This window comes from Onychomys torridus, chromosome 18 (assembly GCF_903995425.1).
Source record: "Onychomys torridus chromosome 18, mOncTor1.1, whole genome shotgun sequence".
Lineage (NCBI taxonomy): Eukaryota > Metazoa > Chordata > Mammalia > Rodentia > Cricetidae > Onychomys > Onychomys torridus.
This window is the reverse complement of record NC_050460.1, coordinates 49404906-49422481: the sequence shown is the minus strand read 5'-3', so window position 1 is coordinate 49422481 and position 17576 is coordinate 49404906. Positions and strand designations below refer to the sequence as shown.

General features: G+C 49.8%; 2 protein-coding genes across 2 annotated transcripts; one reads left to right on the top strand and one right to left on the bottom strand.

The window, feature by feature from the left end:
* The first annotated feature begins 5180 nt into the window (after nt 1–5180).
* Nucleotides 5181–7563, top strand: Ado (2-aminoethanethiol dioxygenase). Its single transcript, XM_036168284.1, has one exon. The coding sequence runs from the start codon at nt 5585–5587 to the stop codon at nt 6353–6355; it is 771 nt and encodes a 256-aa protein (XP_036024177.1). The 5' UTR covers nt 5181–5584; the 3' UTR covers nt 6356–7563.
* Nucleotides 7564–12056: 4493 nt separating this feature from the next.
* Egr2 (early growth response 2) lies at nt 12057–16308 on the bottom strand. Its single transcript, XM_036168152.1, has 2 exons — nt 15798–16308; nt 12057–14456 (listed from the first exon to the last, which is right to left on the bottom strand). Exons 1-2 carry the CDS (start codon nt 15964–15966, stop codon nt 13219–13221), a joined length of 1407 nt encoding a protein of 468 aa, XP_036024045.1. The 5' UTR covers nt 15967–16308; the 3' UTR covers nt 12057–13218.
* Between the last annotated feature and the right edge of the window lie 1268 nt (nt 16309–17576).

Genomic DNA, 17576 nt, shown 5'->3' with positions numbered 1-17576 from the left:
CAGTCTTATGGAGACATTTTCTCAACAGAGGCTCCCTCCTCTGACGACTAGCTTGTGTCAAATTGACAGGAAACTAGCCAGTACACTGGACTTCAGCAGCGCATCAGGTGGTGCAGGGCAAAAGCTTCTCTTCTTTAACAACTTGTGAGCCATGCCGTACCCCACTTCCGCCTGCACATTCGCTTTTCATTCCTTTCTCCCTTCTCTCCCTTCTCTCCCATTGCCTGAAATAAGCTGACAAGGGAAAGGAAGCAGCTTAAGTCCTTCCCCCTCTTAACCCTACATTCACAGGTCTGTAGTCTGGCTTCTTAAACTGTGCGATGTGACCCCAGAGAGGGTTGCAAACGTGAACGCAGGAGGTGGACATGAAAAACATGTCAATGAATTCACAATGACCAAAACTACTTCAGAATCAAATGCTTCATTAGGCCAAGGTGTTTCTGACAGTGCTTGCCTATGCTGCACTGGATGACGTCACTGCAGCCTTGCTTCTGACCATTGATGAGCATTCGGCATGCCATCATATCACTCATCACAATGAGCGCTGCCTCAAACGCCATGCGCCAAGTCACACCTACTGTGTGTTAGAACTGCAGTGTTTTTACTGTACATAGAACATTTTCTGCTCTTACAGGAATATGATGGCTTACCCAGAAAAGTCTTTTCATCTTTTCATACTTTTTTTTTCTTTTTTTTTTCCCCGGTGTTTCAAGACAGGGTTTCTCTGTGTAGCTTTGGAGCCTGTCCTGGAACTTGCTCTGTAGACCAGGCTGGCCTCGAACTCACAGAGATCTGCCTGACTCTGCCTCCTGAGTGCTGGGATTGAAGGCGTGTGTAACCATTGCCCCGACTCTCTTCCTACTTTCAACCACTGTTATTTCAGCACATTTCAAATTAGTCTATCTTTAGATTATACTGCTGGATTTTAAAACTTGCTATTTGAGTTGCTGATTTTCATTTCATTAAAAAAAAAAAAAGGGTTTAAACATAAATTTTGGGTTGGAATTTAGAATGCCCAACGATTTCTGACGTGGCCACTTTATGCTCCATAATTACATAAAGTGGCATTCTCAGCACTCACAATTGTGCAACAAAAATATCAACCAACTCTGAAAACTGTTGAGAGAAGCTGTGTCCTTCAGTATTAAATATTCAGCCAAGACTTAGTCCTTTACGCAAATGTAAATAAACACATCCATCTCTTTAGCATGCAAATTTTCTTTCCACTTTAATGAATGTTTAAAAAAAAAAAATACATGAATTCCAAGGGTTTTTTTGTTGTTGTTGTTTTCATGCTTGTGAGCTTTTTAAGACCAGGTCTTGCTTTATAGCCCAGGCTAGCCTCTACCCCTTGGTGGTCCTCTTGCCTTAGCCTCCCAAGTAATGGGATAACTGGAGTGAGCCACCACACTTAGCTCAAGAATTGTTTCAAAATAAATGTCTTCATGACTAGTATCAGTGAATGCTTGACTTATATACCTTTAGGACATAAAGTTTATGTAAAAACCAAAACAACAGCCAACTCCTAAAGACTAATGCAACCCTAGCAGGGAGAGGGAGCTAAACAGCCAGGGCTGGGGGCCCTTCCAGAGGCTTCCCCCGGAATGCAACAACTTAGAAAAAAAGAATACGTTTTGGTCCTGCTTCTGTGTGCTCCCCCACTTCCTAAGGTGGACAGAAGGTGGGGTGTGAACATTCTCAGTCTTACCTATCAGCACAGAGCTGTCAGGCTGTGAAGGGGAGAGTGTGGACAACACACTTGGAAGCAGACTGCTAAAGCAACCGCTCACCAGAAAGCGCCATTAGCTGCACCTTCAGAGCAGAATCCTGTCTTCACACCATCTCTCTCTCATCTCTCCCTTGAATCACTGCGTTGAGCTAGGGATCTCTACATCTGACCCACCAGCAATCTCTCCTGTTTAAACAAAACAAGCAAATGACGCTGGTCAAATCCCCTGTCCAGCCCACAGCTCTCTAAAGGTTTCCTGCCATACTCAACACAATCCAGCGCCCGCCCATCACTGTAAAGCACTCATAAACTAATTCTTGCCCGCCTCTCCAACTTCATGTCCCCCACAAGGCCCCCCGCTCTCAATGTCCCTGAAGCCTTTCTCTTCCCTTCCTATCTGGGAGGAATCAAGTTCTTTCTAGCTTGGTCTGTCATAGTGTGTCAGGCCTTGACTGTGTCCTAGCACAGGCCCTCCAGCTCCTGGGTGGCATGGATAGCTTTGAGCAACTTGTCTGTCGATTCACAGGACTGGAGAGCCTTGCTGTTGTATTACATAACTTTCTCAAGCACCACAGACGCAGCATGGGATGAGAGGTTCCAGGATGAACATTGTCGGTGACTCTGGGAGAGTAACACCACACTGTTTTCTTGCACACAGAACTGTCGTGTGTTGGAAAGCACCTTTTTATCTGAGCCACAGACATCATTTTATTTTAAATATTTAAGTGCATGGGTGTTTTGCCTACAGTTCTCAAGGGCAAACCCCCTTAGGCTCAGTACCCTTCATGAGTGCAGCTCCAAAGGACAGCATCAAAAGGAATTATGAGGTCACTTGCCTGTGACTTATAAAGCATTGTATGCCCTGCAGATACTCACTGCAAAACTCACTCCCTAAAACTTCAATACCCAAAAGATTCTGATATGGGTTTTAATGTAATTTGGGAACTGCACTTTGGACAAACACCCCCCAGAGTTTCTTTTCTTTCTTTCTTTTTTTTTTTCCTCTGAGACAAGGTTTCTCTGTGTAGCTTTGCGCCTTTCCTGGAACTCACTTTGGAGACCAGTCTGGCCTTGAACTCAGAGATCCGCCTGGCTCTGCCTCCCGAGTGCTGGGATTAAAGGTGTGTGCCACCACTGCCCTGGCTATTTTTTTGTTTTGTTTTGTTTTTGTTGTTTTGTGTTTCTTTTGTTTTGTTTTGGTTCTTTTTAAGCTGAGGATCAACCCCAGGCCTTGAGCTCTACCATTGAGCTAAATCCCTCCCCCCTAGAGTTTCTTATGCAGGTAATCTAGAAACTGTGAATGCTTCCACTAAAAAATGCATAACAAAGGCTTGAGTGGAGGTATCACCAGCTCCAACCAATAAAATAACCTTTCGAAGCTCTGCTCTGAAACTGATAAGGCAAGCCACATTCCATGTCAGTATTCACTGAAAGTTTAAGTTTAGTATTCTTTTAAGGGAAACATTTAGCCATTGAAAATCTTAATAATACCTACTGTCCTCTGGTAGTAACTATGTTCCCAAAGGTTTCATTGGTGATTTACATATGTGTCATGTCTTGCCAATTTACAGATTAAATGCTTAGCTTCATTTATATGTAAATGTAGACAATTATTAAGAAGGGACCCGTGTAAATCAAGCCCATCTGTATGGTGTTCAAGTCTGTGTTCTGTGGAGTCTAAACCTCTCACTAATTACTCTGTAATATGACTAAAACCAATAAGTAAAAGATCTGGTTATGTAACAAATGGAAACGACTTTCTCTTAAATATTCCTTACTTTACAAATAAACTGCATGGGATTTCCTCGCACAGTGAACTTTGATAGTACACTTAAGAATGGCACACCACCAGCTTCTAAAGGCCAGGCAACCGTAAGGATCCTTTTACATAGCAAATAATTGATCTTACTCACAGCCACCTACTATGACAAGTTGGCTCAACATTTGTAGATCTCACAGTGACCCCACACACAAATGGTGCTGAATCTAGAACTACTTCGGAGTGCATCCCCCCAACCAGAATTCTATCCTTCACTCCAGTTCTCCTGAATCAGAAGCCCTGGAGTATAACTTCTAGGGGCTTTCAGTGGGAAAGGAAAAAAAAAAAAAAAAATGTGGTTCAGAAGTCTGGTTACTCCAAACAGCATTCTGTGAGTGGAAGGATAGGATGTGCCGAAAGACTCGCAGCTTGTAAGCAGCAGACTACACCGGAGGAGCTAGGTTCTTGTGTCCCCCTGGTTCCACTGACACCAATTCAATGTTGAGTTAAGCTGCACTGAATGCTCTTCTTCGTGTGCACCCACAACGTTATTCCCTCACGTACAGGGGAGGGGAATAATAACGTTAGAGCCTACTTCTTCAGAGTTTCTGTGAGGGTTCACTAAGATAGCATCCGTCATTTAATGTACTTAACAAGGTACCTGTCATATTGCACTTACAGGCTAGGTTACATAACCCCCTAAAAAAAAAAAAAGTACGCCCGTTTTAACCGGAGAGGATTTTCCAAGCCACTTCAGCTACAACATGTACAAGAAACCCATGTTTAGCTTTGAAAGTCTTAAGGAGACCCTAAACTCAGGATAAAAGGTTTAAATTCATGGTTTCTAGTGCCTTCTTCCTTCCAGCCACCACCTAGGTCCGTCACAAGTCCAGAGCCTAATCCTCCGGCGCTGAACTGACTTCATAAGCTGGCCCCGATGGATGCATGGCATCAGAGACTCCATCTCTCGATGCCAGCGACAACCTACGGACACAAAGCCCCTTCCTCCTCAGCGGCTGCTGCTACTCGGGCGTTCCAGGGACAGATAACCACCGGTGTACGGAACCCTGGCCGTAGCCAACGCTCTCCCAGTGTCCCAGCCATCAGCGTCATCGGGCCCCGCGGCAACAACAGCTGGGCGCAGCTGGGCCGAGTGACCGCTTTGGTTACCCGCTCGACCCCATTCACCTCCTAAGACACAGACAAGCACAGATGCGCCATCCCCGGATCTCCGCGGTGGACACGGCGCGGCCTCCGAGCAGCTGAGACTGACCCCGCAGCCTCGTTCCCAGGGGCAAGGGCCAAAGGTGACCCTGAATGACCCAGCAGGCCCTAGCGGCACCAGAAGGTTAACAACCCTCTGGCCCCGTTCCTCCCAGCAGCGACAAGCTTCCCCCGGCCCCCTCCCCCAGGCCCCAGACAGCTGCCGGAACTACGTCACCCCGCCCGCGGGGATGCCGGGAGTTGTAGTTAGCGGGCTGTAACGCTGGCATAATCGTGAAGTTTTATCAAAACAAGAAGACAGGCTACGACACCGGAGAACGAGTTGTCTGCTTTCTGCCAAGTCTTAAGAGAGTCCTGGTTCCCCCTACAAGACACACACACTCGGCCGAGCGCCTTCGCGCAGCGCGCAGGCGCAGCCGCGGACTACAAGCCCCAGCGTGCCTTGCGGCGCGCCCGCCGCGCCCCGCTGGCGTCGTTGGTGCGGGCCGCGTGAATGGGGCTCCGCGCCTGAGGCTGCGCCTGGCACGGCCCGCGCGGCGCCTACCTGGGCTCCCCCCCTCCCACTCCCACCCCCCAACCCAGCGAGCGTGAGTGCGGACCGCGGCCGAGCGCGTGCGCGTGCGCGTGCGTGCGCGCGTGCGCACTCGCTTTGGCGCGCCGGCAAGCGCCCGGCCGTTGGCGCGCGAGCGGGGCGACGGTGCCAGGCGGCCCCCGCGCGCCCCGCCGGCTGGTGGTTGCGGGGGAGAGGTGGGGGGGAGGCGGTCTCCCGCCTGGCGCGGGGCCTGCGGGCAGCCGTGGCGGCCGCCGGGGACCGCAAGGGGCGGCGCCGAGGAGGAACGGGCCGTCCGCGAGCGGCGCAGGAAGCGCCAAGCATGCCCCGTGACAACATGGCCTCCCTGATCCAGCGCATCGCTCGCCAGGCGTGCCTCACCTTCCGCGGCGGCTCCGCTGGCTCCGAAGCCCCCGCGCCCGGCTTCCCCGAGAACCTGAGCCAGCTGAAGAGCCTGCTGACCCAGCTGCGCGCCGAGGACCTCAACATCGCGCCGCGGAAGGCGCTGCCGCAGCCGCTGCCGCGCAACCTGCCGCCCGTCACCTACATGCACATCTACGAGACCGAAGGCTTCAGCCTGGGCGTCTTCCTGCTCAAGAGCGGCACGTGCATCCCCTTGCACGACCACCCGGGCATGCACGGTATGCTCAAGGTGCTCTACGGTACGGTACGCATCAGCTGCATGGACAAGCTGGACGCGGGTGCAGGGCCGCGGGCGCCACCGCCTGAGCAGCAGTTCGAGCCGCCGCTGCAGCCCCGGGAGCGGGAGGCCGTGCGGCCGGGCGTGCTGCGCTCCCGGGCCGAGTACACCGAGGCCAGCGGGCCCTGCGTGCTCACGCCCCACCGTGACAACCTGCACCAGATTGATGCGGTGGACGGGCCAGCCGCCTTCCTGGACATCCTGGCCCCACCCTACGACCCGGACGACGGCCGGGACTGCCACTATTACCGTGTCCTGGAACCCATCAGGCCCAAGGAGGCCTCCAGCTCTGCCTGCGACGTGCCCCGAGAAGTGTGGCTCCTGGAGACCCCACAGGCCGATGACTTCTGGTGCGAGGGAGAGCCCTATCCAGGCCCCAAGGTTCTACCTTGAAGCGCCCGCCCGCTGCCCGGGAACTGGGGGGCCAAACCTTGCTCAAGAAAGGCCTGGCTGCCTGCCACCTGCCATAAGGGCTCTCCTCTCTCTGTCCCCTCTCCTGAGCGATGGATCTACTGGAGTGACCAGCGCCTCGGCTTGGGCAACCTTGGGGAGCACGGTCCACTGGAGTACAGCCACCGGGCACGGTTATGGGGGCGGGTGAGGGGGGTGGGAAGGCTAGGTTGCTTCCTGGTACTGTCACTGCCACCAAGGTTTTGATTTAAGGGAGTGGGGCAGGGGACCCCACAGCGCTTCCATACTAAAGCCATAATGAAAATATCCCTGTTTCTCATTCTCTACAAAATACACTAAATGGTTTTGAAGCTCTCCTCCTCCTCCCTTTGGTGACTAAGATCTGTTTTCTCTCCTGCTCATAGGACCTTTTGCTTCGTGATAATTTATTACTGATTGTGCATGACCTTGAATTGTTTTTTAGTTCAGGCCATTGGTTTCAAAAAACAAAACTGAGTTTTAAAGTGAGCAGATCGGAAAAGACATCTTTCCGGCACTGGGGTCCACTCTCTCAACTCTGAGTGTGGAGGACGATTTCTTTCTTCCCCTGGCCTAGTAGCCACATTTGGTGTTCTCAGGTAGCCTTTAGTAAGAAGCTGACACATGTGAATTCCCTGAGGCCAGGTCCTTAGAGCTCACCTTCCCCTTGAGTCTCTAGATCTGTCGGTAAAACAGTTTTGCTGTTGGGGAATCACTTTCAAAGCAAAGACTATTTTATCCTCAAGTGACTTTTTTTCTTAATGTACTTCAAAGATGATACAGTGGATTCAGAGGGGCTGAATCTGTTGCGCTTCCAAATAACTGAATGTAAAGCCCCTGGCCACCTTCGGAATTCCATATATTTACTTCCAGCATCTTCCTGTAAAAGTCCAGGTGGATACTCTATTTTTTTTTTTTTTTTTTTTTGCATTCTCCCAGGAACCCTGCTGAAGGTTGTGGTTCCCGCTGTGTTGCTGGGGTTAGTATTCTAGCCCTCCCTTAAACAAGAGCCACTGATGGTTACTGATGGCCCTTCCTGTAGGAAGAGGTAGAAGACACTAGTACCCTGGGAAGGGTCCTGGATGTAGGCTGCCTGCCAAGCAGGCAAGAAGCTCAGTCCTCAGCACTACATAAACCAAGTGTGGTACACACCTATAGCTCCAGCATTTAGGCAGTAGAGGCAGGAGGATCAGAAGTTCAAGGTCAGCCTTGGCTACATAATGAATTTGAGAGGAGCTTTGGATTCATGAGACACTAACAAATGTGTGTGTGTGTGTGTGCGCGCGCACATGTATAATGGATACTTGGAGTAGACAATTGAGAATTTAGCCATTTTAGGACACCAAGATCGGAGATTAAACCCTTGTGCCAACCCTTGCAGCAAACACTAGCAGCTCTCTGCAGCATTATCTCCGGCTAAGTACCTTTACCTTGTTTACAGATGTGGTGACAACCTAGCTTCTGGCCATGGAGCACTGGTTCTCCTTACTGTTTATAGGGTTCCTTTTTATCACAGGCCTTTTCATAGAGACAAACTGTAGAAATAAAAGGTGTCCAGCTGTCTTCTAAGCCCTCTTGATTGCTCATGTGGCAGTAGAAGTCTAACATCTGTAATAATTGGACACTTACTCTCAAGGGGGGCTAATGGTTGTTGACCTGGTAAGGAAACTGCTTTTGACCCCAGGTATCCAGGTTACACAGACCCAGGCGTGTTTGTTCCCAGTCATCAAAGCGGCCTGAAAAAGCAAATTATTGATGATGTGGCTTGTGTTTTGGGGTTCTGTTGTAATAAAAATGGAAACAACATGCCAGTGAGAAGCAGTTGTAAATCTGACACAGGTACACCACCAAGCACTTGCACCAGGGCTGCTAGAGTTGGGGTTGCCTCCCATCTAGGTGTTGAAAGTGTCCGTGGGTCCCTGGGAAGCAGCCCCTTGAACCATTCCTTTGAAAATCTAGATAGCAAGTGATGGTTTTAAACGTGATGATTTTGTTTTTCGTAGAATAGCAATGAGTGTAGTTTTCAGCCACATGCAGTTTTTGAATGGTAGCAAAGGTTGATTTTTGTTTTTTAATGGTAGCAAAGGTTGATTCTTTTACAAAGATTTTTCAGTCCTGTGTATGTTACAGGGTACTTTGAGGTACTTTAAGCTAGCCTGTAGGAACCTAGCCTGGAACTAGGCTAGTAATAAAAATTATTATGAAAGCCTCTATTGCAAAAAAGGAGGGGAATGTTAAAGGTTTGTTATAAGCACTCTGGAAGGAAAAAAACTAAGGTGCTCTTCAAAAGACTAACTGAAATTGTTCTGGGCTAAAACAGCAATACTGTGTTCCTCATTCGTTCAGTAAGAACAGTGGAACTGCCGTGTCACTAGTACATTGAGTAAACTTAGGATGCAAACAGTGTAACATGTTTTAATGAGCCACTGTGGAAAGAATATGCTCATTACTAAGACAAAATGTGCAAGAAAATCCTTGCACTTCTATGCATAAACTATTAGCTGTAACTGCTGCCATTGTGTTTCCATATAGGTCTACACTAGATTGTGATCCAGAAACTGGGATAAAAGTTTCCTTCTCCTTTCCTTCGGGAAGACCAATGAGCACAATGGTATTAGTCACTTAACTTTTCTGATGAATAAATAACAAATGCAATAACTGCAGCTCATGGATGAGAATCTGTCTGTCTGTCTAAATACTCCGAAGCTTTTAAATGCCGTAGTTCTATCAGTGACCACTTACATTGATGTCGGATTTTTTGTACCTTCTTACTCCTTTGAGAACTGATGGGTTAAAAACCAAATGCTGCTGAGTAAATGAAAACGCCTGCCTTTTAAGTAATGTGTTTTCTCAGTAAGAGTGAGTTCTTGGACTTTTTAACGTGACTAGAGTCTCACTATCAAAATTACACCTTCCCTTCTTCCTTTTGCATTGTCTTATAGTTTCCTCGACCTTGACATCAGGGGAGGACTTCGCCCACTCCCATTGCAAATGAGTCCTCTGCTTTAGCTCTCCTGCCCAGCAGAGAAGCAATGCATTCCCACTTCAGACCTCTGCCATTGCTAGTCAACTATCCTGACGGCATTTACTCCCAGACCTGCAGTCCTGAAGTCAGAGCTTAGGGTTCCACAGAATCCAGATGTTCCAAATGCTCATTGGTCTATTGCATTGAGGTTTCTGCTGTCAAAGATAATTTGTTAATGATTCCCAAGCTTTAAATGCAGGGGTGTTTACGTTTCTGTGTGTACTTATGGGAAATAAAGGCATGTTTAAAATGATGTGGAAATAATGTTGGTTATTACAAAGTGGAAAAGGGAAATGTTTCCTACAATGATAACTATATTTTAATTATTGTTAAAAGCTCACAGTTTATTCCATAAGATTGTAGTATACCAAAAGCCAGTGACCTACAGATTTCCAAAGGCCAAGAAGTGGTATAAACTTAAAATTATTTTCCTGAGAGTGGCCTTTGAAACAAGATGACTGAAAACACATCTGAGAGTATTTAATGTCTAATTACACTACTTTGCTGTAACACAGAAAAGGCCACTTTTGTATTTAACCTAAAGAAAATAACAAGCAAACAAAGTTAACTTTTATCCTAAATGGAAAAAAATCTTTAAGACCCTAAGTATTTTCATCTCCTGGTCTTGTCTTACGAATTTGATGGAAGTTTGAACTGGCAGTATTTTAGGTGTCTGAACCTCCCTGCCTCTACATACACGCTGACGTATTAACATTTGAGAAACTTTCTAAGATAATTTACCTTGATCACATTAGCAGTTAGGCTATGGAAACTAAACAACCTGTCTTGAGAATGTTATTTAAGTTTAATTAGCAGTTTATGCTGTAAATCAAACATTCTCAGGCATGAATCTTTAAGGAATCACTCTCCACAAAAAGCTGAAACATTTATAGTATTATCCCTTAAAGTACAGGGGAAGAGATGAAAAGAACCAAACTTACCTTTCTGTGCTGATATCATGGGCAAACTTAGAAAAGTGTCCTGAAAATCGGCCTAAATGCTTTAAGCTGGGAAAGAAACCCAGTTGCAGATACAGACTCACCTGCTGTGTAAGAATCCAGGGGCAAAAGCCACAAGGTTGGCCCTGAGCAAACAGGTATGCTGATTCCCTAGGGCCTGTTGGTGAGGTTTGCCACCATTCCAATGTGAAACTGATCACATACTCAACCGGTGACTTCTTTATGTTTTGTTCCTTAAAGACATTTAGTCTTGCTTTTGAAATCATGGCGTAGGTGGTCTTGACTGGAGATGCTCTACAATTGAAGTTTGAGAAGAAGGTTAAAAACTACAAAATTTAGGTGTACTAGACATTTAAATGATGAGAGTTTCTCCGGAGAGAAGTATTTGTTTAAAAGTAACCACAGTGTGGCATGGCTTTATAGTTGCCAATGTTGGATAAACAACTACATGCTCTAAGCCTGACTCCAGTGGGAGATTATGAGATAAGGAAAACATCCCTCACTCAGGTTTTGAAATCTCTTTAGTTGTTCTGGAAAGCAGTTTCTAGTCCCAGAAATGGGGATAAGGGGAGATGATGCAGGGGGAAAGGCATCAGTTGACTCTAGAAATTGAATCTCAAGTCCTAGTGCTGGGAAGGGCCAAAGATGTGACCCCTGCTGTAAAATAGAGGCCCTTGACTAGCAGCCATCAGCCCGAGGGACTTTACAGGGACCGGGAAGCAAGGGAAGGATGTTTTGATCAGTTTGAGTAGAATACTGGTTTATAAGAGGTACCGGACATTAAGTACTTAGGTCCAGATTCTCAGAGTAAAGACACTAACAAAGACATGACCTGTTGTTTACTTTGTAAGATAAGTGGGTCGGTGAGATTATTTTGTGTTTAAAAGAAAATCATAAAAGGTTCCCAGTAAAAGAAGCCTTACACAGTATTTTTTGCAAACCATTATCTGGTCCCTTGGGGGAGACTACTTACCTCTTAAATTTAAATTGCCTTGGAGTTTTACAGGTTGGTGGTCACCTATCTTACCTAACAAGATACTTTGAGAATCCCTTCTAGATCCACCGACCTTATGACAAGTGATCCTTCCAAATATGGGCAGTTATCTGAGAAGCCAGGAGCAGAGAGAAATGAGTCCTGGGGTAATTCCTGCAACCACCCATTAATGTTGTCATCATCAATGTCGGAGCAATTTTGATCTGAAAGGATGATAGCTCTTTGAAAAAGTTTTCTGTGGTCATAAGATTAATCCTGGAACCCAAAAGTCATTTCCAATTTGACCATGCCGCCACACTTCCCACAAAGCCACAACTGGACTGAGCCCCAGGCTGTGGTCAGAGTTCTGAAAGCAGCTCTGGGGTTGTCATCTCCAAGTAGGCACTTGTTGGTAAGTATTTATTTTCCAGAGCCCACTCAGGAGCTATAGGCTGTTAGAGGGGATGGAACGATGAGTCAGAAGGCCTCCCGACTTTGACACTAATTCAAAGGGGGAAACCCCTGAAAATTAGCTACGGCTTATGAATGGAGAGTAAGACTTAGTGTCCACGGGCCAGCAAGGCAACATGGAGGTCCTGTGCTAGCCCCCCCGCTAGAGTGGTCTTCTGTTCATAGTTCACAGATGGGAATAGCTGTTTTAGTTCCACCCAGTAAGTACTTCGTAAATGACTTCTGCAGCAAAAAAAATATTGTTGAAAAGTATTTATTTACACCATAGTCATAAACCATCCATTATCTGAACTCCAGTTAGTGGTTTTACGTTAGAATAGGTTGGTTGTTTTTCCACAACTATTAAGGGCTAATAAACAAATCAGCTGAAGTGATATTATGCACATTCTCATCTGAAAATTGACTACAAAGGTAACACTTTTAAGTCACAAAACAGAGCATACAAAAATATACTTTCTAAAAAAATTCCAAATATTAATAGGCAGAAATATACAGCCATACTTAACCCCAGGGAGTGATTTTTTTTTTTTCCATAGTAAGGCATCCTGTATACATGCAGACCCTGTAACACTGCCCACATCACACAAGGCACAGAGGACACGTCCAACACAACTGCATGCATCCTATGTACATCCCCCTTTAAATAAGTTAACCTTTGACTCATTTCAAGAGACCATAAATGCTTTACATTTTTTTCCCAAAGGTTCAGAACTTGGAGAACAGTGCACATCAAAAATACACAAAATCTGAATGGATATACACTGGAAAAATAAGCTTTGTTTCTCAACAAAAAGGAGCCAATATTGCTTTCCCCTCCATCATTGCACTTCCGATCTCTTGAGTTTTTAGTACCTATTGCTTAAGGATTCCCACGGCTAGGTACACTTCACTTCACTGTTCTAGGGCAGCAGAATGCCCCAGCCGAGATCAGGTTCCTCTCTCACTGTACAACTTCGCCTAAATCAGTCCCAAGTCATAAAGTGCAATGTCAGTTTCTCAGTCTATTTGCTGTCCTTACTCAAAGGAATCAGCATCTCCCAACCTATTGTAGAAAAAGTCTCAGAACAACTCTGGCATCCAGGGTCAAAATAAAGGGAAGGACTTGCAAAACCTAGTGAGATTTCTCTCAGTCAGGATCACTCCAGTCCAGGGGCCCTCATCCAACCCTCTTCTGGCTCCCCGTTGCTTGGAGTGGCAGTCAACTCCCCTAAGAGAGTCAAGTGGCCTAAATTTCAGGAAGGCCCTGTGTCTAGGAAGGTGGGGCAGGGCTGGGCTCCATCAAGGTCCTTTGCCCAGGCTCTCAGAGAGGAACGGGGAAGGGTGGTAGTGTTTTTTTTTGCAGCTCAAGTGGATGGAGGGCTTCTGGGGCATGGAGAAACTGGTGTGTCAGAGCTTCATCTCATGGTGTCCTGGTCCGAGAGGTGCAGGCCAGTGGTCCTCCAATGGTGCTGTTCCCGCACAGGCTGCCTCCTGCCTGCGAGCCCCCGGGACCAGAGGCTGAAGACTGGGCAGGTGCAGAGGATGAGGGGGCACTGCTCTTCCGCTCCTTCTGTCGAAGGTGGATCTTGGTGTGGCGCTTCCTCTCATCACTCCTGGCAAACTTGCGGCCACAGTAGTCACAGGCGAAGGGCTTCTCCCCGGTGTGGGTGCGGATGTGAGTGGTGAGGTGGTCACTTCTGCTGAAGTTCCGCATGCAGATCCGACACTGGAAGGGCTTGTGACCCGTGTGGATTCGGATGTGCCGGGTCAGCTCATCAGAGCGGGAGAACCGCCTGTCACAGCCTTCAGCTGGACATGGGTAGGGCCTTTCGTGCACTGGCGTCTTGCTGGGCCTGTTAGGGTACTTTCGAGGCCGCAGGATGGGCCGCAAAGGCAGATGATGCGGGTTATAGGGGGTAGTAGTCACTGCTGCAGAGCCACTGCCCGGCAGTCGGGGTCCCTCACTGCCTCCACTGGCCCCTGGTCCCGTGACTCCGGCACCAGGACCCCCCAGAGTAAAATTACGGATGGTGGAGAGTGGAGTGAGCGGAGGGGGGACCCGCAGGGAGTCCAGAGGGCAGGGAAATGGCTTTCGATCCGGGCCAGCAGCACCATGTGGATCTCTCTGGCACGGAGATGGGAAAAATCCAGGATAGTCTGGGATCATAGGAATGAGACCTGGATCCATGGCTGGCTTGGGGGATGGGTAGGAAGGAGGTGGCTGGTAGGCCAGAGAGGAGGTGGAAGTCGTGGGTGCTGATAGGAATGCCGAAGGGTCCTGGTAGAGATCTCCTGAACAGTTCGAATACGGAGGAGGAGGTGGCGGTGGAGAGTAAAGGTGGTCCAGTTCAGGCTGGCTCTGGGACATGGTACACACACCCAGGGGTCCTGTGGCCAGCGGGTTGGGGGAGGCCGAGGTGACGCTAGATGAGGCTGTGGTTGAAGCTGGAGGGGTGACCCCTTGCAGGATGCCCGCACTCACAATATTGATGATGCCTTCTGGGTAGCAGCTGGCACCAGGGTACTGGGGGTCAATGGAGAATTTGCCCATGTAAGTGAAGGTCTGGTTTCTAGGCGCGGAGATCGGGGCAAAGCTGCTAGGGTATGGGAGTTCCAGGGGCCTCTTCTCTCCGGTCATGTCAATGTTGATCATGCCATCTGGGGAGGGAAAGGCAGGAAAGAGGGGGAACAATGAGAAGGCAGCCAATTCACGTGCGCGCGCGCACAACACACACACACACACACACACACACACACACACACACACACACACACGGTCATACCCATTTCAGGATTTTAACACTATAGGGCTGGAGTAAACTCCAACAGGTGGGGAAACTGAGGCCTGGAGACAGTAAGAAGTTAGCTAGAGTCTGAGACTCAAGAACTATTCTCCGAGAAAGCAGGACGTGCCCATCCCCCCTTTATTCCCCCCCCCCCAGCCATCTGTGACTCTAGTCCTCAATAAAAACACCCAATAATAGCAACAATATCAAACAATTTCCCATCTGCCTCGGACTTCTCTCCCACTCCTTTGCCTCATAGTCCCACCACCGAGGCAACGGTGCACCAGACACCACTCGAGATCCGACCAATCCCCAGGCGATGCTGAGAAAGTGCCAGCCGCGGGAGAGGGGAACCCCAGAACGGGTAAGTGGGTGGGTGATGTTCCCGCTGCTAATTCCTGGTGCCATCTCCCCCTCCCTCTCCTGCTGCGCTTCAGCTGACGACTGCCAGTGGGAACCCAGGCTGCGGAGGAAGGAGTCTAGGTTTCCCTTCCCTCCCGACACTCTCAGCCTTGCCCGACACCCGCGCGTCCCCGCCCCAGCCCGAGACCAGAGGCTGGGCTCGGAGGAAGGCGCGGAGGCTGCGGGGGACGACTTTGCACAGCATCGCCACGGAGCCCGGCGCACACCGGTGCCTGCGCTGGCCTCGGCAGTCTCGGGGCTGCTTCCCGCTGTTTGCCCTGCTCCGCCACCTCGTCTTGCTAACCCCCTTCACTCTGGGGTGGTGCCTCCCCGCCTCATTAGAAGCGCAACGAGCTCCGAGATCCTCCCGGAGGGGGCTCAGCCTAGAGAGCGCTACGCGCGCTTCCGAAAAGCTGCGCTCCCCTGCCACTTGGCTCTCCAGACGCGCAGCAATTCCCCGGACTCTGGAACTTTCCTGCCACTTTAGCCCTATCCCAGAAGCGCAGAGTCCAGCCAGTGGACTTGCTTCCAGCCTGGCAGCCCAGTAAGGTTGTCCCTGAAGCCCTGCGCCGAGACGAAACTGGGCGCGCCGACAGCCGCAAGCATGCCAGTTGTTTTTGGTGACCAGGTGCATCTCCCAGCGCGCACAACCCGGGCGCCCTAGTCCCTGTTCTTTCCCGCTCCTCCTGCACTCACTTCCAGAGTCAGTGTGGTCAGCGCTGTCCACCACCTCAAGTCCCCATTCTCCCCTCCAAGTCCCGCACACCCACCGCTCCCCACCCACCATCTCCGAAGAGGACACGCGGCTTACCTCCGGCCACTCCGTTCATCTGGTCAAAGGGGGCTCCCAGTTCAGCATTGGGAAAGATGGTCACCGACGGGGCGGCGAGGTCTTCCACCGGGTAGAGGCTGTCAGGCAGCTGGTGCATAAAACCACTGAGAGTTACTGGGATTTTGTCTACGGCCTTGGCGGTCATCATTTGCTCCTCGCACAACCTGGAGACCCAACTCCCTCGCTACCTGGAGTGCCAGAGAAGCCGTTTTTGGAGAGGGGTTGGACTGAGCCTGGGCTGGTATCTCCTTTTGCCCTCCACACTTAGAAAAGACCACCACCACCACCACCACACACACGAAAAAAATCTAACAGAAATAAAACTAGCAAGCAAGTTGTTGGCTTCTTAAGAAAGAAAAAATGGCTATAGGCCACTGACTCTCTCCTGCCTGTGATCCGGCTGTTGGGGAGCCAGGAGTTGCTGGTGTAGTGTTATTATAACAGTCAGTGTGTCCCCTCGCCCAGCTATTAATCAATCGCTGCTCTCTCAGATGGAAAGTGTTAGGCTCGGGAGTATTTATGGGCAGGTCTTCAAAACCCGTGACGTCGCTGCCCATATATGGACTGAGGAACAGGGCTGGGCCAGGCAGCTTTTGCCGTCACATGGCCAATTTGCATACGAGCCTGGCAGCGCGGTCTCTGCCGAGCTGCCCTGGAACCGTTCGCGGCCAGTGGACACCGCCGGGGTCTGGGGCTTTCGGCCGCTACTGTAGCCGGGGCTCCGGGCTGCAGAGTTCAGCTGGGGGAGGGCGCGATCGCCGACCCCGGCGCTGTCGCCGCGGGTGAACGCGCGGGCCGCAGTGGCAGCTCTGTCTCCTGGGGCGGGGAGGAATTCCGGTTCTCCGAGACTTTCCAAAAAAGGAGAAGATCCGGTAGTGGCGGCTCCGCCTCCCCAGCCCTTGTTTGGGAGCCATTCCGGAAAATTAAACTTCGGAAAGAAACCGAGCGGAGCCGAGACACTACAGTCAAACCCCTCCTTCACTTTCTTGGCAGCTCAAAACCGCAAGCAAAAAAAGAGACAGAGAAAAAAAAAAAAGAAGAAAGAAAAAGAAAAAAAAAAAAAAAAGCTCCCCGCATTCACGGAAGCTGACTGCCTTTTTCTGAATTACACGGTGGAAAGTAGTGTCTGCTGATAAGAGTGAATGCGGTCTTGCTTTTTTGGAAAGTCTGTGCTATTTATACAAGAGCGAAAACGGAACAGGTCTGGGTTGTTTGTTTGTTTAAGTATTTTAGGCACCTTAAGGGTAGGGGTTAGAGGAGTATGGGGCAGAAGAGCTGCGGGAGCTTGGAGAGATCCTCCGCCGGAGGCACCCCCTTCCTCTGCCCGCGCGCTCCCCGCCCCCCCTCCAGCTGCTGCACAGTGCGGGCGCCCTTCCCGGCGTGTCTGGGCGGTCCGCTGCGTGGGGGCGACCAGATGGAGGCTTGGACACTCACCCTGCCCGGCGCGCGGGCGCGCGCGCGCGTACACACACACACACACACACACACACACACACACACACACACCCTCCACTTCCGCTACACACTCTCCCTCCTCCACTGCCCTCTTACACACCCACTCACACACCTTACGCTACGCACCACACACCTCCCTCTTGACAGCGCGCGCGCGCCTGTGCCCGCCTAGCCAAGAGGGTCCCCAGGCGCCAGACGGGACACCCTGCAAAGACACGGTCCTCACCTTCACAACCTCTCCCAGTCAACAGGCACCAAGACGATCCCCCCCACCCCCCACCCCCGATTTCTGTGTGTTCACTT

Coding starts and splice junctions, on each gene's coding strand:
- Egr2 (XM_036168152.1), bottom strand. CDS start 15,966: ATGATGACCGCCAAGGCCGTAGACAAAATCCCAGTAACTCTCAGTGGT. Junction 14,457..15,797: donor GATGAACGGAGTGGCCGGAG/GTAAGCCGCGTG, acceptor TTCCCTCCCCAG/ATGGCATGATCAACATTGAC.
- Ado (XM_036168284.1), top strand. CDS start 5,585: ATGCCCCGTGACAACATGGCCTCCCTGATCCAGCGCATCGCTCGCCAG.